Here is an 18,856-nt window from a genome sequence, read left to right as displayed (position 1 = left end):
ATGGCGATGTCCATGGCATTATAATCATCATAATAATCCTAATATATATCCATGCAGCATGGCAGTCATTAAGTTCACTTTCGCTTATTGAAGATAGGGATAAACTTTTGGACTCGTTTGTGACGAGCACTTGCACTTCCTAACCTGGCCTACAGGGGGCGTCGTCAGGTCCATTGACTATTACTGTAGCAAAATGTTTTATTTAACGTGGCTTCCATGTGTGACTGATTGTACTTACTAGTATTCTCAATAAAAGCATCACTTGTTTCTTTTATGGTGTTTAACTACACTGTTGTACATTTTCTGCTTGCCAAACCAAACACTGCTTTGTAACATTTGTTCACAATGTATTTATTTATAACTCTTGGATGAAGAACAAGGAAGATTTACACTTAAGACACAGCCGCCATTGTGGACCCCACTCACTTCCTCCTGAACCTGCACGACAAGAAAGCATTTAGAATGTCAACCAGGCCTTGAAGAAGAAAATCAAAATCAAATCAAGTTTATTTGTAGAGCACTTTTCTTGCAGAGTCATGCAACACAAAGTGCTTTACAGAATTAAAAACAATTACAAAGAAAGACCCTCCCACCCACCCTCCATAGTAGACACACACACAAAATCACACACAGTAGGGAGACATGGCATGGCAAAAAGAAAAATTAAAAGTACCTGGAGCCGCCTGAACGCTTCCTGTCCAAACCCAGGCGCTTCCTGTCGCTGAAGGATGGCCTGAAAGCACACATATTAACATTAATATTAAAACAATTACAGTAGGAATGTAATAAAATAATTGAAATGAAACGAATGACAATAATAATAAAGCAAAGCGCTAGAAGTGACCCACCCTGCTCTGTACTGTTTGAGAGCTTTGTTGCTGACGTTGGTTAGTTCCTTGTCGAACACAGACTTGCGGCCTCCTTTTCCTGCTTTCTGATTGGCTGCTAAAAACAAGGGGGCGAGGCGATGTTCAGGCTGTGTGCCCTTACCACGTTTGATTTTGCATTCTGACCTTTACGTGGCGCCTCCTCCTCGGCCATCGCTCTTGCTCGCTTGGGTCGCCGCTCCCTCTTGGCTGCTCGCTCTGCGAACATCTGGGCCTTCAGGATCTCAAACTGAGCGCGCTCTTCAGGCTGACATACGCACACAAACACGCAAACGTGTTGACGTGAACGGGAGATCAAGTTGTCGCAAAGAGAAAAGAGGAAACTGACCGTCATGTCTTTCTTCTTGCTGTCCTTCACAAACTTGTCCCTTTTCTTCTTCCCTCGCAGGGCCAAGTCAAACTCCTGCAGCGCCTTCGACACTGATATCACACACACAACTCCAATGTATACAAATACAATATATACAACCAGCAGAGAGCTGGTCGAGCTACTGCATACAGAACTAGAGTGCATAGACCTACATTGTACGAGACTAGTGTACTGAGCTACAGTGTGTAATACATAGCACATAGCTAATACATAGCACCAGAATGTATAGAATTAGAGAATATAGAACTAGAGCAAATAGAATGTATAGGGCTAGAGCTAGTACATAGCGCTAGACTGTTTCCTGTACAACTAAGCTACAGCTTAAGAGGGAATGAGCACAGTAGAGCTAGAGCATATAGAACTGGTGTATCAAGGTAGAGTGTAAAGACCTAGAGCAGGGGTGTCAAACACGCGGCCCGCGGGCCAAATGTGGCCCGCAGGACACTAGTTTGAGGCCCCCGCCTTGACATGAAAGTTAAATGTTAGTGCGGCCCACGCAAGTTTGATATGGATGCTGTATGGTATCATGTACCCAGAAATAATTATTACGTTTGATTAATGTTCATGTTAAAGGTTAAATAACTGTTAATAGTTATCCTCCCTATCTGTGTGGAAGTGGTAAGTTTTTGGCTATTTAAGTTTAAAAAGAAATAACTTGAAGGCTACCGTTTAGGTCGCTAGCTGTCTAGTTTGCGAGTTAGCATGTGTCTCAAGACCCTGCAGTTGCGCAATATGTTGTAAATAAAAAAAGTATAAATGTGACTATAGTCATGTTTTGTCATGTCTACAGGGCTCCCATAATGCTTTGTTAATTTTAATCTGAAAAAAATAATTTGTCTACCCACCAACTATATGTGGTTTCTTAAGTTTTTATTATTTGCCATTTTATTATGATTACTATATTTATTTATTACTGATTGATTGATTTTCTTTATTCTTGATTTGTTTATTTATTTTTCATCTTATTTTGTGTAGAAAAATAAAAAGTAAGATATTTGAGAACAGTGGAATGTTTTATCAGAACTTTTCTTGTACAAAATTGGAACCAAAGCGAAGTTTTTAAAAAATATTTTGTTTTTAATAAATGCGTTTTTTTTTTGGAAAACCTGATGCGGCCCAGTCTCACCCAGACCCGAGCTCCAGTGGCCCCCAAGTAAATTGAGTTTGAGACCCCTGACCTAGAGTGTATTACTTTCTACTCACTGCGGCTCTGTTTCCTCTCCTGCTGCGTCTGAAACCAAACCCTCTGAGAGTCATTGGGGGCGGAGCCTTCCAGACGCTTCTGTGCCACACTCAACTGCGTCCCCACACACAGAAATTCCATGGTTGGTTGTCACGATTGACATAATGAATGGCATACAGTACGCTGGTTCAAAGACGTGTGCACGTACCTTGGCCTCGGAGGCGGCCAGCTCTTTTTCTTCCTTCTCCAGCTTCATGACGGCTTCCAAGTCTTTCTCCAGTTTGGAGATGAGGTCTCTGAACTTGAGGACGACGTCTGGGTCAGACATAAAGACAGTTTGGTGCCACAAGACCAGAATGGCGGGTAATGTTTCTACCCGTCACCAGTCGGTACCTGGAGGCAGCACACGAGCCTTCACCGAGTTCTTTGCTGACTTGACCACTTCCTTCAGCATCTTCCGCTCAGACTCCCCGACCAGCGACACCGAGCGACCCGAGCGACCGGCTCTGGCGGTACGGCCCACTCGGTGGACGTAGTGCTTGACCGTGGACGGCATGGTGAAGTTGATCACCTGGCACGGGAGAAGAGAGGAACAGGTCCTCAGTAAACCTTGTCTGCTCGGGTCCATCTGGAGGCTCTCACCGTTTTCACGCCGTCAATGTCCAGACCTCGGGCAGCAACGTCAGTCGCCACCAGGATGTCGATCTGGTCGTCTTTAAAACGTCTGCAGGAACACGCAAACAACACCTTAACTTCACTTCCTGAGATTCTTTTCTGGGGTTCTGTTTCTGCGTCTCTGTACCTGAGGTTCTCCAGTCTCTGGCTCTGGCTCAGTTCTCCGTGCAGTTCCCCGACCTTGAGCCCCATGAGTCCCAGCAGGATGTGCAGTCTATGTGCTTGCTTCCTGGTCTGTGTGAAGACCATCACGTGATCCTGGAAGGTTCTTGTCAGCAAAGCTGACACAAACCACAACGTCATGACATCAGTTATTCCCAACAAGCGGTGCAGTCACACGCAACGGTACCTGCCACCACCGCCTCGCGGTCCCCCTCGCGGTTGGCTCTGATTCGGACAAACTCCTGTCGCAGGTAGGGAGCTACGTCAGTGTTGCTGTTGACGAAGATCCTGACGGGCTGCTTCAGTGACACAGCTGCCAGGTCCTTCACCTGGAGAGGAAGGTCACATGACACTCGGGCAGTGGAGACACAGGTCACATGACATTGATGCCAAGTAAGGGGTCAGGTGCGAGAACCTCTTCAGTCATGGTAGCAGAGAACAACATGGTCTGTCGATTGTAGGAGCATAGTCTGATGATCTCCTTCATCTGTTCCTCAAAGTACTCGTCCAACATCCTGACAAGCACAAAATATGAAAACATTTGCTGTCTCGTGTCCTGCTCTGGTTCTTGCTCGGTTCTTCCTTACCGGTCGGCTTCGTCCAGGATCAGGATCTCAATGTGAGTAAGCTCGAAGCTGGGCGTGTTGTGAAGGTGATCGATGAGTCGACCGGGTGTTGCGATAAGGATGTCTGGCCCCGCCCTCAACACAGCTTCCTGAGACTTGAGGTCCAATCCACCTGCGGAGAGACGAGTGGGTGAGCTGAGGTCCAGAACGACAGCGTGGATGAGGAGTCGTACCGACGGCCAAGCAGGTGGTGATGGAGGTGAACTGGGCCAGCTGACGGGCCACAGAGTGAACCTGAATACCCAACTCTCTGGTAGGAACCAGAACCAACACCCGGGTCACCTGGGACGTTGTGGGCTTGTACACCAACCGTTCCAAAACGGGCAGCATGAAAGCTGCTGTCTTTCCTGGGCAGAGGAACAATCCGACAATAACATCTGGTACGGAACCTTTGCCTTGGATCACATGAGGACTGTACCTGTCCCAGTAGCGGCGCAGGCGCACAGGTCTCGGCCCAGCAGTCCAACAGGGACACATGCCTTCTGAATGGGGGTGGGCTGCTTGAAGCCCAACGATGTGATGGCCTGTAAGAACCCGATACCTTGTTAGCAGCGTGAAACAACAGAAGCAGAACTTGCACTGGGGGAAGAACCTCAAAAGAACCACAGCAGTGAGGACATTGTCCCCAAAGTCAGACAACAAGTCTCTGTGCTGGACCGAAACACTGAAAGTACTTCATAGAACTTTACACGTTTACAAGCAAAAAGAAGACTACTGCAAAAAAAACTTGAGCATCTCCTCAGATGAAGCGTTACCTTCAGGATGGGTCTAGACAGGTTCATATCATCAAAGGTCAGCGTGTCATCGAACTGTGAGGCGTCTTCATGGAACGACTGAGCCTGAACACACACAAATTTATAAACGCACATCTGTTACCATGGCGACAAAGCACAAAACTCCATAAATACTCAATCCCCTCTTCCTCACCTCCTCTTCTACCTTCCTCCTTTTCCCTCGTCGTTCCTTCTCTCTCAACGTATCTGCAAGCAGCCAACACTTATGAGCATTGTTGTTAGCATTATGATTAGCATCTTCAGTAGTATCAGCACCTCCTCTGTTACTGCTTCCTTTAAAAATTCAAAATAAAAGTCTCTGGATTGGTGGGACTCACCAGCTTTGGTCAGAATCTCCTCGTCGTCAGAGTTAAATTCATCCTCATCTTCATCATCATCATCCTCCTCCTCATCAGGTTTAATTTCCATCTTCTCTTCTTCCTCATCCTCTTCATCCTTGTCTTCTTTCTTTGTCGCAGAGGACGTGGCTGCATCACTTTGAGATGATTTTTCCTGCAGAGCAGACAAGAAGTAGGAGGTTTAATGACATACTGATGCACGTCAATGGACAGTTGACATCCTGAGCGGACAGCGAGAACCAGGAGGTAGTAGAAAGTGGACAGACTGTACCTCAGCTTTTCTCTTCTTTCGAATTTTCTCTATTTTTTGGTCTAGGGTGGTGAGAGTTCTCTGCCACGCAAACAAAAAGCATCAAGAGGTCAGAACATGGCAGCATAACAGAACTAGGCTGGCATTGGTTCTGGTGGGTTCTACCTTCTTCTTGAGCTGCTTCATCACATCAGCCATGACCCAGTCGTCATCATGTGCCAGCCCGTCTGTCTCTCCAAACACAAAGTCTGTGTTAAAGTATTTCGCCCCGCGACTCTGACTACCAAACTTCTTCTTCCTGTTCAGAACGATTGGCTCTTCCTGGAACACAAAAGAATGAGAACATGTGAGTAGTCAGCTTGGAAGTAGGTCTGAATGACCAAGAAATGTATTTTGGAACGTGGGTAAACAACACAGGCCTAAATAATTTTATTATGTGGGGTTTTTGTTGTTGTCCTGTCCCAACAATATGATTAACGAGGCCTTTATTTTGAAATGCAGAAATACATCTTTATCGGAACAACAAGCTTGTAACTGTTAGCATGTGATGGTACTAGAAGTTATCGTCCTATCATGGACACTAGTATGGAATCATAACAAAAACTATGTACTACCACTACTACTAATACTACTACTGCTATTGTTTATAGGTGTGTACTTCCGAACAGAACCGAGCTATGTTTGTTTTTTAGCCGCCCGGAGGTTAGCTTCTCCGGTGAGAAATATTCCTTCCTCACCTCCTGGTCGGACTCGGTGTCGGGTTCTTCCGGACTCTGCTCCTCGTCCAGGATGGTCCCGATCAGACCCAGCTGCTCCAACATGGTGGAATTATACCGAAACACAGATTCTGAGTAGTTTTTTCTAAGAAGTGGTGACTTTGCTATGGTTTCTCTGCGCACACACGTGTCCAGACGAAAGCCGGAAGTAAATAATCTGTTTCCGGTGAAACTTTCCTATGTTCGTCTATGATATTTGTTTGTGCTCAATAATTGTAGCTGAAAAGTACGTGAGCGATATAAAGGAAGGCTAAACAATAAAACAATGTATAAATCAAATATGAACGTTTTTTTAGATATACGACTGAAAGTGGCGATTGTTTTGATTTTCTGTAATATCCGATTGGGCGGTTATATCTAAAGTCAACCCCGTCTGTGAGCGACGGAGAAGCACGAGGTTAAAATCAAGCACATCTGGCAGTTTTAGACGCTTGTAAAATAAATAAAATGAAATTTTAAGTCCAATTCATCACGCCATTCAGGCCACATACATTCCTGAAGGCATTGTGACATTTTTTTAATTGAAGTATGAAGCATCGTAAGTAATTGGAGGCGATACGCCAAATGTTTACATAACTTCGATATGAAGTACTTGGTCGTATTGGCAGTACCAAAACCACCGTAATACCGATACGTTTTACTTGATTTTATCAAGATCATTGAATGTTTTTGTGCTTAATTTGTTGTGTTTAACACAGCACATATATTTTTGGCAGCCAAATAAATATATTTTAAACACACTTTATTTATTTTATTTTATTTTATTTTATTTTATTTTATTTTATTTTATTTTATTTTATTTTATTTTATTTTATTTTATTTTATTTTATTTTATTTTATTTTATTTTATTTTATTTTATTTTTATATCACTTTCATTTCTGAACACAATAGATACAACAATATAAGACACAATACCAACACAAAATATCAAATAACATAGGATTTGCTAAAGCAAAAATAAAGTCAATAGTACATAATAATAGCAAAAATTGCTAGTGGCTAAATTTCCCAAACTAAATGGTGTTACAAAGGTTGTTCGAAACTGACTTTGTCAAGTCTGGTTCTCGCTTTTGTGGATGTGGACCGATATCCCAATTTTCTGCTGATATCAGGGAGCTAATTATGGGACATCCGTAATTGTAATATAAAAAGAATAACAGGCTGAGTACTCATGCAAGGACTGATGTGTCATATACATCTAATATTGGCTTTATTATTAACAGTTCATTTGGCTGAAAATGTCCAATTTGCTTATAGATGGATAATATCATCAGGGAATGGTAGCGGTGCAATCTTTTCTTTCCAATTCCTCCCTTGGGAGCTCGGTATGTTCTCAATAACTGGTGACACCATCTCCCAATTAGTTAAACAATGGTATCCTGACCGGGTTATGCCTTTAGCCCACATATGTCACAGTCAAGGCCCGTGGGCCACATCAGGCCCGCGAGAGGGTTTTATCTGGCCCGCGTGATGATATTAATCTATTATTAGATTCGGCCCACAGATAAACTGTACTACATTTCCCACAATGCAACAGGGACGCGCGAGCGGGAGCATAGTGGGAGGCGGCTTAATTCATTCAGCAGTCATTCAGCATCAGTCATTAGCATAACAGCAAAAGTTAATTTACAGATACCCATCAACAATGGCAAAACGGAAGGTGGACGGTGAAAACAGGGGCTTTCAAACAAGGTGGGAGTTGGAGTACATGTTCACGGAGGTAGCTGGAAAACCTGTGTGTCTTCTATGTGGAGAAAGTGTGGCGGTGTTGAAAGAATATAATATGAGACGGCATCATGAAACAAAACACAGACAAGATTCTGGACATGGAACAAAGGCTACAGAAGGTCGAGGAATTAAAACGAGGCCTCAAATCTCGACAGAGTCTGTTCAGAAAAGCCCAGTCGAAAAAAAACTCATAACATAAATTTTATGTTATGAGTTTTTTATATAAAGGACATTTGTATTTTGTGCCTGCTGAAATTATAAATGACTGACAGAGTCATAAGAAAATATTGCTTTATTTATCCAATCATATTGTAATATATTTGTTATGTTTTCAGTAGGTTAAATCTTGGTTTTAATGAAGATTGGACAGTCCGGCCCTCGGCTTGTGGCCAAATGTTTTATTTGGCCCTCCGTCCATTTGACTTTGACACCCCTGCTTTAGCCTAAGTTACCATGGCGATACAGCTGCTTTAAAGGAGAGCTAACTTTGCTAAACAAAGGGGCAAGTCCAGCTTTCCACTCAACGCGGCTCGCTAAACCACTAAACTCACTTTAAAACAGGGGTCTCAAACACACGGTCCGCGGGCCAAATGTGGCCCGCAGGACATTAGTTTATGGCCCCTGCCTTGATATGAAAGTTTAATGTTAGTGCGGCCCACGCAAGTTTGATATGGATGCTGTATGGTATCATGTACCCAGAAAAAATTATTAAGTTTGATTAATGTTCATGTTAAAGGTTAAATAACTGTTAATAGTTATCCTCCCTATCCGTGTGGAAGTGGTAAGTTTTTGGCTATTTAAGTTTAAAGGAAATAACTTGAAGGCTACCGTTTAGGTCGCTAGCTCTCTAGTTTGCGAGTTAGCATGTGTCTCAAGACCCTGCAGTTGCGCAATATGTTGTAAATAAAAAGAGTATAAATGTGACTATAGTCGTGTTTTGTCATGTCTACAGGGCTCTAATAATGCTTTGTTCATTTTAATCTGAAAAAAATAATTTGTCTACCCACCAACTATATGTGGTTTCTTAAGTTTTTATTATTTGCCGTTTTATTATTATATTTATTTATTACTGATTGATTGATTTTCTTTATTCTTGATTTGTTTATTTATTTTTCATCTTATTTTGTGCAGAAAAATAAAAATTAAGATATTTGAGAACAGTGGAATCTGTTGCTTAGCGCGCAGACCTCACAGCTCGGAGACCGGGGTTCAATTCCACCCTCGGCCATCTCTGTGTGAGTTTGCATGTTCTCCCCGTGCATGCGTGGGTTTTCTCTCGGTACTCCGGTTTCCTCCCACATTCCAAAAACATGCTAGGTTAATTGGCGACTCCAAATTGTCCATAGGTATGAATGTGAGTGTGAATGGTTGTTTGTCTATATGTGCCCTGTGATTGGCTGGCGACCAGTCCAGGGTGTACCCCGCCTCTCGCCTGAAGACAGCTGCGACCCTCGTGAGGAAAAGCGGTACACCAAGAATGAATGAACACACAACTGAAATTCCAGCATAGATCCAAAATGGACGCCCTTGGTATCAATACTATGAATATCAGGTCCAATCCACCCACCCCCAAATAATAAGTATTATGTTGTGATTCAGTGTGATGGCAAACAGCTGCAACACGCATACCCATGTACACTTGGACAGCAGCAATTCTTGGAAAGCTTTGGTCGTTTCAGAGACGACCCCAAGATGACCTTGCACCAGGAAATGAAAAAGAGGCCTCAGAGAGACGCTGACAAACATCTAAAGTGTTCTTCAAAACAACAAAAAAAAGGTCCTCTCAAAGACATACACACTTTGTCCCACAGTGCCCCCCACAGCGGGGGAAGGGAGGGAGGAGTCAGTCCCTGGGGATAAAAAGTCTGCTCAGAGGAAGAGAAGAACACATCAACAACAAAACCAGCAGAACTTTAAACGTCCTTCCAGGCTGCTGATCAGTGAGTTTCTTCATTTTCACTTTGGCACATTTCTTTCCGCTCGACCTCTCACTCTTTCTCTCTCACACACACACACACACACAAACACAAAAACACAGACGGGTCCAGACGCGACATATACACACACAGACATGATGGACAGGTGAGTTTGCCTCCATTTTATGTTGTTTTTCACGTTGGCTGCTCTCTAACACACACATGCACACAGTGACTGAGTGGTGTGTGTTTTTTTTTGCTTTAACTGAGACAGTGGAAAGTGTAATGCTGGCACGAGCCAAACTAGCTGCTGATGCTAATATCAACAAACATGCTAGTCATCTTCCATTCAGTGTTAAAGCAGTCTCTCAGGTATAAAGAGTCATTTAGTAGTCAGTGACGTGAGTGACATGTTGTACAACATGCCCAGGTGAGAGCGGTGTGGTTGCCGTGACGACAACACTCACCATTTAGTTTTCCCCAGCCAGTGAAATGAAGCTACACTTTTTAGGATAAAGTACATGGAGCGTACAGTATAATCCTAATCACGTGACTCCAGTTGGAAGTCTAAACCGTTCCTCTTAAATGAGAGACTTGTGGAGGTTTCAGAGGTCAAAGGTCAGCGGGCGGGAGCCTAAAAATGCTCTCTTTGAAGCAAAGCCTGCAAATCAGGTTAGAACTTAGCGGCTAGCCACATGTGTGTGCCACTGAGCTGTCATTAAAAAGGATTACAGGATGATTTTGTGTGCTTGTGTGTGTGTGTGTGTGTGTGTGTGCGTGTGTATTAAGACTTTTGAACCACTTATTTTACATATTTATTTTTACTTATTTGTGAATGTTGCTATACGTATAAAAAATGGACTCACTGAGGAAAATGTGAACAAAGACAGTCAATAAAGTTTAATGAGCCATGAAAAGCTAAAAGGGGAGTTGAATCAGGAAAGAGGAGGAGCATGGAGATGGCAGGCTGAGTGAGGGGGCGTGGCTTTACGAGAGGAGGCGGGGCAGTAAAGGGAAGGATGCCGGGGCTGTCGAGTGAGGGAGGAGGCGGGACTGTAAAGCGAGTAGGCGGGGTAGTAACGGGAGGAGGCGGGGCTGTCGAGTGAGGGAAGAGGCGGGACTGTAAAGCGAGTAGTGGCGTGGTGAAAGCAGGGTTACTGGAGTTCAAACCGAAGCCACCGTGAGGACGTCCAAACAAGAAACATTTGGATACAAGTTCGCCGTTCCCAACAGCTGACACCTCACAGAACATTCCGTCTTTCAAAAAGAAACAAGCAACAGAAGATTGCACACAAAAAAGACCCACAAAAAGTGTCAGGGGTTATTAACGTATTAAAATATGTACTTTATGTGACTGGAGCAAATGAGGTGACCTGCTGCCTTTGGGCGCCATGATGTGTTGTTACTGAGGTCTTCTCCTTGTGCCTCTCAGGCGTGGGCTTTTTGGATCAGAATGACTTCCCGTCTTTCGCTCCTTCTCTTCCTGTTGGCATTGGCGCCATCCATCATGGCGGCCACAGAACCAGCCGGCTGCAAGATCCGCATCACAGACAAAGGACTAAACAAGCGTAAGATCAGCCTGGACGTCCTGTCACATGGACTCATGTGTGATGACTGCTGTGCCCACCAGGGGGCGCAGGGCGTGGCAAATGAAAAACAGGAGCTGTCCATGGTTCTGACGTCACACTATCTACACCAGGGGTCTCAAACTCAATTTACCTGGGGGCCGCTGGAGCTTGGGTCTGGGCAAGGCTGGGCCGCATCAGGTTTTCAAAAAAAAAAAAAACGCATTTATTAAAAACAGAAAAATATACAAACTTTTTCAGTGCTTTGATTCCGATTTTCTGAAAATAAATAAACAAATCAAGAATAAAGAAAATCAATCAATCAGTAATAAATAAATATAATAATAATAAAACGGCAAATAATAAAAGAAACCACATATAGTTGGTGGGTAGACAAATTATTTTTTTCAGATTAAAATGAACAAAGCATTATTAGAGCCCTGTAGACATGACAAAACACGACTATAGTCACATTTATACTCTTTTTATTTACAACATATTGCGCAACTGCAGGGTCTTGAGACACATGCTAACTCGCAAACTAGAGAGCTAGCGACCTAAACGGTAGCCTCCAAGTTACTTCCTTTAAACTTAAATAGCCAAAAACCTACCACTTCCACACGGATAGGGATGATAACTATTAACAGTTATTTAACCTTTAACATGAACATTAATCAAATGTAATAATTTTTTCTGGGTACATGATACCATACAGCATCCATATAAAACTTGCGCGGGCCGCACTAACATTAAACTTTCATATCAAGGCGGGGGCCTCAAACTAGTGTCCTGCCTGCCACATTTAGCTTGCGGGCCGCGTGCTTGAGACCCCTGATCTACACTATCCTAATGAAAGTCATGTTTGTTTTCTAGTCAAGTTTGAGACGGAGAGGTTTGTGGAGGAGGAGCTGAGCAACATCAGCATTCCGGAGATGAAGGGCGCTGAAGGACGCTTCCAGTACACCATCACCGAGTATGAACCGTGATTCTAGACCCAGAACCCGGTGTGGGTAGCAGCTTGAACGTGTTGTGTCTCCTCCAGCGTGAAGATAACGGAGCTTAACCTGAATCACGCTGACCTCAGCTTCCTGCCCGACGTAGGCCTGCTCTTTGATGTCCAGAACTCGTCCATCACGCTGAGCTTCTACAGAGAGATGCTCTACTGGTTCTTGTCAGTTCCTCGCAGAACTCGCTCAGAACCTCAGAGGTTGCGAGGGCGGAGACAGTGACGCCATTTTGTTGCTGTCTTATAGTTACGACACAGGAAACATCAACGCCTCAGCCGACGGCGTCAACATCAACACGGCACTCAAGCTGGTACGAGATCAAGATGGCCGACTGAAGATCAGCAACATTACCTGTGGTGCCAAAATCCGCAGGATGAGGGCAAAGTTCAGCGGAACGCTTGGGTAACATCTTCATCATCATCATGACATAATCTTTCATCAACGCGTGTCAACTTCTTTTTTTCTTGTCTGCAGGAAAGTTTACGACTTCCTGGCCAAGTTCCTCACCACCGGAATGCGCTTTCTCCTCAACCAGAAGGTCCGTCCCTCCATGAGATGTCTGTCTGTCCCACAAATGTCCACCTGGTCTGCATGTCTGTGTCCTGTTAGATCTGTCCAGCTCTGGACCACGCGGCTCTGGTCCATGTCAACTCCATGTTAGAGACGATCCCGGTGAGAACGGAGGTGGACAGCTACATTGGAATCGATTATTCCTTGATGGAGGATCCCGTGGTGACATCTCGCAGCCTGGACATGAACTTCCGAGTGAGACAGACTCGCACGTTTGGGGTGTGATCGGGTTTGGGTTTTATGGTGTGTGCGTGTAGGGAATGTTTTACAACCTGGCGGAGGAGAACGACACCTTGGTGAACTACGCAGCAGAACCTCTGATTAGAGAATATGACAGGATGGTCTACTTGGCTCTTTCGGAGTTCTTCTTCGACAGCGGGTTGTTCTCTTACTACAAAGCCGGAATCTTCCAGATGGACATTGTGAACGAGAACGTAAGCACTCCTGTGTGGTGTACTCGCAGGGCAGCAGGAGACGCTGAAGGATATTTTGTTTTATCAGATGCCCAAAGATCTGGAGGTGCTGCTGAGGACCACGTACTTTGGAAGCGTCATGATGCTGGCAAGTGACACCACAACGCAGCAAGCACACAAACGCAACATACGAACATCAACTGCTGATGATGTTCTTGCTTCTATCAGAACCCGGCGATGATGGACTCTCCCATCTCTCTGCACCTGGCCGTCAACTCAGCTCCTAAAACCACCATCAAGACATCCGGGGCAACGGTTGCTATGACAGCCATCGTCAAGGTGATGCTAAGGCCTCCAGGTCAAGCTCCTGTCCAGCTTAGCAGCATGACCATGGTAAACACACACACACACACAAATACACACATTTCTTGATGGAAGATTCAAACTGAGATGGTCTACAGGAAACAAAGTTTAACGCCAAAGTTTCGATGAGGGGAAAACGTCTCGCTGTACATGCCGACCTCCGCAGGTTCTCTCTCTCTTGCTCTCCTCCCTCCCACACACACAAACAGCTCAGAGACATAATGCATGTCTTCATCTTCATCTTTGACTTTTCAGGTTCAAAATCTTCTCCAACCAATCAGCGCTGGAATCTCTGGCGGTAAGCCCAACCAGTGTCCATGTGTCCCCGTTCCAGTCTTATATCCAGTCTCAGGGTTTCAGTCGCTACATTGGCCTCCCGTCCACTTCAGGATCGATTTTAAGATTCTCTTACTGCAGGGGTCTCAAACTCAATTTACCCGGGGGCCATTGGAGCTTGGGTCTGGGCAAGGCTGGGCCGCATCAGGTTTTCAAAAAAAAACAAAAAACGCATTTATTAAAAACAGAAAAATATACAAACTTTTTCAGTGCTTTGTTTCCGATTTTCTACAATAAAAGCGGCAAATAATAAAAACTTATAGAAACCACATATAGTTGGGTAGACAAATGATTTTTTTCAGATCAAAATGAACAAAGCATTATTAGAGCCCTGTAGACATGACAAAACACGACTATAGTCACATTTATACTCTTTTTATTTACAACATATTGCACAACTGCGGGGTCTTGCGATACATGCTAACTCGCAAACTAGAGAGCTAGCGACCTAAACGGTAGCCTTCAAGTTATTTCCTTTAAACTTAAATAGCCAAAACTTACCACTTCCACACGGATAGGGAGGATAACTATTAACAGTTATTTAACCTTTAACATGAACATGAATCAAACGTAATAATTTTTTCTGGGTACATGATACCACAGCATCCATATCAAACTTGCGCGGGCCGCACTAACATTAAACTTTCATATCAAGGTGGGGGCCTCAAATTTAGTATCCTACGGGCCACATTTGGCCCACGGGCCACGTGTTTGAGACCCCTGTCTTACTGGTTTTTAAATGTCTTAACGGCCTTGCACCTTCTTATTTATCTGATTTGCTTTTACCATATTGACCCTGCGGTCCTCCAGAACTGTCCTTTTAACGATAACAAAAACCCAGGACAAAAACCCACGGTGAGGCAGAATTTAGCCACTATGGCCCCCACCTGTGAACTTTGCTTGTCCTCTCCCCAGCTGATTCCTCTGCAGGCTCCTCTGAAGACCATGTTGCAGATGTCTGTGGTTCCTCTGATCAACAGTAAGAGAACGTCATCACACACTCTGTAGTACACACTAACCTCACTGCTGTGTGTGTGTGTGTGTTCAGATTGGACCAAGCGAGGCGTTCGGATTCCTCTAGCGGATGGGTTGGACTTCATTGAGGAAGTGGTGGAATATCACAATGTACGTTTGAGGACGTATAGGTGAAAGCGGAGCGGTCTCACAGCAACACTGTTTCCTCCCTGCAGGGTTTCATCGTGATCGGAGCTAATCTTCACTTCAGCAAAGGCCTGAGAGAAATGGTGGGCGGGGCTACGACCAATACCGACGAGGCACACTAAAGACAATCACATGTCAATCACATATGTAAATATTTGTCTTGTGTACACTTAATACACACTCTTTGTGCTGTTTGTGTTCATGGTGCATGACTCACCTTTTAACTTTCACAAAATGTGCAGATGCCAGTCGTCATGGCGACAATATAGCAACTTTTAGCATCAATACGCAGAGCCAAAATCACACACTGTGACTTTAAAAGAATACATTTTGACAGCACACTTTATTGATCAGTACGTCCCCATCAATCAGTACCATATGAATGATGTGGTGACGGTTTCAGTCCATCAAATATCTCCAGCGGATCCATCGTGCTTCCAGTATTGGCTGGCCGCCATGTCTGCAATGCCGTCATAACCATGGAAACCACACTTGGAGCCTGCCACTGCGCAACCAAAGGTGAGTGCGTCCTGTAAACGTGCACCTACCGACAGGAACCCTGACATCAGTATGCAAGAAGACATGCGGGGGGCGGGGGCAAAAAACTCACCGTTGGAAAGTTTGTGGATGACGGCAGCGTTGAAGGTGTCCCCTGCTCCAAGCGTGTCCACGAGGTGCTCCGGAGGGAACGCGTCCGAATGGACCAACGAGCCATCAGGAGCCAGTGCGTCCGCCCCTTTTTCGGCCCACGCACAGATGAGAACCGCACTGCGGATATCGAGACACGACGGCTAAAAGCCCATCCGCTCGGGGAGCGGACCTTTGCGCCACTCACCCAGCTTTGACCCGGCAGCGAAGTCCTTCTAAAGCACTCGAAGGCGTCTGGAAGCCAAAATGGCGAGCCACGTCTTTGCTGACAAATACCTGAATACAACACATGACGAAGTCAAGCTGCGTGTCGCACACACACATGGGGGGGGGGGGCTCACTCACCACGTCCCCGTAAGCAAACAGTTCATACAGCGGCTCTCTGGGCTTCTCGATCTCCACGGAGACTGTGATTCGCTGCTGCGGCAGCAATGTAGCGTTGTAGCGTGCCACCCGTTCGATCATCTTTAGCTGCTCGTCAGCATTGCGCCCCTAAAGGACACATAGGGGAAGCACAGCTCGGGCTCAGGTGGTCGCTTTATACCAGGGGTCTCAAACACGCGGCCCGCAGGCCACCCGCCTTGATATGAAAGTTTAATGTTAGTGCGGCCCGCGCAAGTTTGATATGGATGCTGTATGGTATCATGTACCCAGAAAAAATTATTACATTTGATTAATGTTCATGTTAAAGGTTAAATAACTGTTAATAGTTATCCTCCCTATCCGTGTGGAAGTGGTACGTTTTTGGTTATTTAAGTTCAAAGGAAATAACTTGAAGGCTACCGTTTAGGTCGCTAGCTCTCTAGTTTGCGAGTTAGCGTGTGTCTCAAGACCCTGCAGTTGCGCAATATGTTGTAAATAAAAAGAGTATAAATGTGACTATAGTCGTGTTTTGTCATGTCTACAGCGCTCTAATGCTTTGTTCATTTTAATCTGAAAAAAATAATTTGTCTACCCACCAACTATATGTGGTTTCTTAAGTTTTTATTATTTGCCGTCAACAAATTTCCCCACTGAGGGACGAATAAAGGCATATCTTAGTCTTTATTGTTATTTTATATTATATTATTATTATATTTATTTATTACTGATTGATTTTCTTTATTCTTGATTTGTTTATTTTTCATCTTATTTTGTGCAGAAAAATAAAAATTAAGATATTTGAGAACAGTGGAATGTTTTATCAGAGCTTTTATTGTAGAAAATCGGAACAAAAGCACTGAAAAAGTTTGTATATTTTTCTGTTTTTAATAAATGTGTTTTGGTTTTTTTTGCCCAGACCCTAGCTCCAGTAGCCCCAGTAGCCAGGTAAATTGAGTTTGCATCCCTCACCTCCCAGTGGATCCACTTGAAATGACGCAGGTCCACTTTGGAAAAGTCTTCTGCCGTCACATCGGGGACATTCCTAACAAAGGGAATGTTATTACCACGAGGACTCATCTCCAATAGTTATAGCTTGTTGATTGATCATTATTATCATTAGAATTATTGATTGATAATGACGACAATCGATGTGAAGCACCAAATTAGACCCAAACCACTGCAGACGATCGTCGCTCTAAAAAACGTTTCCTTCTTCTCTTGTACTTGATTTATTTATTATATCGTGTTTTTTACTCAATAAAAAACACAATATAAACTAGATTAGTAACTTCCTGTATGCAATCAGTGGGGGGGTTTGAAGCTGTGATGTCACTTCCTGACACAAACAAAAAACCTCGCTCTGCAGTGGTCACGTGACCTGCCATTAGACCAGGATCAGGATCAGATGTACAGGTCCAGTAGCGTTCACAAGGCGCCCTGGAGCGTTTGTTTTAAGTTCTTTCAACGACAGAAAGGCGGAGCTTAAGGAGACTTTCAATGTCAAACGACAGAACAAAACACTCCGGCGTGTAGTGAACGCCACACGGGTCGCCAAGCAATCTTACGTGTCGAACAGAACGACGGTGCGTGAGCCACTGGACGGACACACTACACAACACGCACTGGGCGTTTGACCTTTGACCTGCCAGGTTACTGCTGAAATATCAATGCCATGCTGCGAGAAGTCCCCCACGATGAAACTGATGGACACACACAGGAAAACGGTTTAGTCGGGCCCTCAAAATAAATGCGGAGGAAACCTGACACAGTGGCGATCTCCACGACGACAGCGATGGCGACCTGAAGCGGAAAGCGTTATACACACAAACACACACAAACCTGTTGAGGTGCAGGATGGTTCGACTTCCTGTGCTCCTGCTGCTGATGACCAAAGACGTCGGCGTGATGCACTGAGCATGCTCAGACACCAGAGACATGTCGACGTTCAACTTCTGAAAGTCCTCCACAATAAAACTATAAACAGGAAACTGTTTCACACTTCCTCTGCCCACCAAAGTAAAGGTAGTGCAGGTGGGGTTATGATAGGGGAATAGGACTTGGTCGAGTGGAAGGTGACACATGTGGGAGGACAGCTTCAATGTTGGAGGAACTCACCTGGCCACAGGTCCAGCACACAGAGAGCCCATGAAGGCGCAGGGGGAGCCCAGCAGGGAAAGAACCGTGCAGGAGTTGGAAGCGTTTCCACCTCGCTGCCATCGCTGTGACACACACCTGAAAACAACAAACACGGGACTCCATCTTGAGGTCAAATGCAGTAGTGACACTCGATAGATAACACTTTATTAAAAGTACTACTGCAGTTGTTTAGCCAAATATTATCTATTAGCTTCATAACCATCGATGATTTTCGCCTATATGCCTAATCGGTGCAGTTCTGCTGGTTAGGTGATTCCCCCATTAGTAGTAATTGCTAGCGGTTAGCATTAGCTTGCTAGCTAACCTGCTGTCAGTGTCTTCTTCTGGATATTTGTCAACCACGCTGATGATGTCGAGACACACAAGACCCACGCACAGTATCTTCTTGTCCTTCTGCTCCATGCTACTCAACGTTTAGACGTGTCGTTAAAACTTGTGTGGACTTTGCTTCAGTAAATAAGTCATCCTCTTCGATCTGTTGTTTAATGGCGTCCTACCAATTGTCTTTCTATCGCCACCTAGTGCTCGGGATGACAACTTACACAGCACAGCAGATTAGTCATTCAT

General features: G+C 44.5%; 3 protein-coding genes across 10 annotated transcripts; 1 reads left to right on the top strand and 2 right to left on the bottom strand.

Annotated features, from left to right (window-relative positions):
* Positions 1-271: 271 nt before the first annotated feature.
* ddx27 (DEAD (Asp-Glu-Ala-Asp) box polypeptide 27) lies at positions 272-6,220 on the bottom strand. 2 transcript variants are annotated; one of them, XM_058054796.2, is made up of 21 exons: positions 6,023-6,220; positions 5,451-5,606; positions 5,307-5,366; positions 5,015-5,189; positions 4,831-4,883; positions 4,659-4,742; positions 4,322-4,427; positions 4,077-4,250; positions 3,865-4,015; positions 3,693-3,792; positions 3,465-3,606; positions 3,243-3,396; positions 3,083-3,164; positions 2,834-3,011; positions 2,649-2,755; positions 2,461-2,554; positions 1,216-1,307; positions 1,014-1,134; positions 849-942; positions 674-733; positions 272-438 (listed from the first exon to the last, which is right to left on the bottom strand). In XM_058054796.2, exons 1-21 carry the CDS (start codon positions 6,104-6,106, stop codon positions 423-425), a joined length of 2,283 nt encoding a protein of 760 aa, XP_057910779.2. In that variant the 5' UTR covers positions 6,107-6,220; the 3' UTR covers positions 272-422. The 2 variants fall into 2 exon arrangements, with proteins under 2 accessions (XP_057910779.2, XP_057910778.2); XM_058054795.2 differs by having other exon boundaries at positions 849-945; positions 6,023-6,219.
* Positions 6,221-9,564: 3,344 nt separating this feature from the next.
* Positions 9,565-15,313, top strand: pltp (phospholipid transfer protein). 3 transcript variants are annotated; one of them, XM_058055067.2, is made up of 15 exons: positions 9,565-9,730; positions 11,139-11,274; positions 12,145-12,244; positions 12,314-12,442; positions 12,525-12,680; positions 12,753-12,816; positions 12,888-13,043; positions 13,106-13,282; positions 13,350-13,409; positions 13,490-13,654; positions 13,723-13,790; positions 13,880-13,922; positions 14,876-14,939; positions 15,009-15,085; positions 15,151-15,313. In XM_058055067.2, the coding sequence occupies exons 2-15, from the start codon at positions 11,160-11,162 to the stop codon at positions 15,241-15,243; spliced, it is 1,467 nt and encodes a 488-aa protein (XP_057911050.2). In that variant the 5' UTR covers positions 9,565-9,730; positions 11,139-11,159; the 3' UTR covers positions 15,244-15,313. The 3 variants fall into 3 exon arrangements, with proteins under 3 accessions (XP_057911050.2, XP_057911053.2, XP_057911051.2); XM_058055068.2 differs by lacking the exon at positions 9,565-9,730 and adding an exon at positions 9,778-9,872; XM_058055070.2 differs by lacking the exon at positions 13,723-13,790.
* Positions 15,314-15,445: 132 nt separating this feature from the next.
* Positions 15,446-18,830, bottom strand: khk (ketohexokinase). 5 transcript variants are annotated; one of them, XM_058055074.2, is made up of 9 exons: positions 18,594-18,830; positions 18,248-18,364; positions 17,972-18,106; positions 17,698-17,832; positions 17,102-17,174; positions 16,115-16,261; positions 15,957-16,045; positions 15,732-15,889; positions 15,446-15,665 (listed from the first exon to the last, which is right to left on the bottom strand). In XM_058055074.2, exons 1-9 carry the CDS (start codon positions 18,689-18,691, stop codon positions 15,529-15,531), a joined length of 1,089 nt encoding a protein of 362 aa, XP_057911057.2. In that variant the 5' UTR covers positions 18,692-18,830; the 3' UTR covers positions 15,446-15,528. The 5 variants fall into 5 exon arrangements, with proteins under 5 accessions (XP_057911057.2, XP_057911061.2, XP_057911060.2 ...); XM_058055078.2 differs by having other exon boundaries at positions 17,972-18,084; positions 18,594-18,753; XM_058055077.2 differs by lacking the exon at positions 17,698-17,832.
* Between the last annotated feature and the right edge of the window lie 26 nt (positions 18,831-18,856).

The sequence above is a fragment of the Doryrhamphus excisus genome, linkage group LG18 (genome assembly GCF_037039965.1).
Source record: "Doryrhamphus excisus strain RoL-2023G ecotype Guam linkage group LG18, RoL_Dexc_Guam_v1.1, whole genome shotgun sequence".
Lineage (NCBI taxonomy): Eukaryota > Metazoa > Chordata > Actinopteri > Syngnathiformes > Syngnathidae > Doryrhamphus > Doryrhamphus excisus.
This window is presented reverse-complemented; position numbering and strand designations above follow the sequence as displayed.

Bases quoted from the DNA above. Each gene is read 5' to 3' on its own strand.
- ddx27 (XM_058054795.2), bottom strand. From the start codon at position 6,106: ATGTTGGAGCAGCTGGGTCTGATCGGGACCATCCTGGACGAGGAGCAG. The intron at 5,190-5,306 runs GTACAGTCTGTC...TCTGCTCTGCAG, and splicing joins GAAAGAAGAGAAAAGCTGAG to GAAAAATCATCTCAAAGTGA. The intron at 4,251-4,321 runs GTACAGTCCTCA...TCCTCTGCCCAG, and splicing joins CTGCGCCGCTACTGGGACAG to GAAAGACAGCAGCTTTCATG.
- pltp (XM_058055067.2), top strand. From the start codon at position 11,160: ATGACTTCCCGTCTTTCGCTCCTTCTCTTCCTGTTGGCATTGGCGCCA. The intron at 13,283-13,349 runs GTAAGCACTCCT...TTGTTTTATCAG, and splicing joins TGGACATTGTGAACGAGAAC to ATGCCCAAAGATCTGGAGGT. The intron at 13,791-13,879 runs GTTCTCTCTCTC...TTGACTTTTCAG, and splicing joins GTACATGCCGACCTCCGCAG to GTTCAAAATCTTCTCCAACC.
- khk (XM_058055074.2), bottom strand. From the start codon at position 18,691: ATGGAGCAGAAGGACAAGAAGATACTGTGCGTGGGTCTTGTGTGTCTC. The intron at 17,175-17,697 runs GTAAGATTGCTT...TCCCTTTGTTAG, and splicing joins ACCGTCGTTCTGTTCGACAC to GAATGTCCCCGATGTGACGG. The intron at 16,046-16,114 runs GTGAGTGAGCCC...TGTTGTATTCAG, and splicing joins TGTTTGCTTACGGGGACGTG to GTATTTGTCAGCAAAGACGT.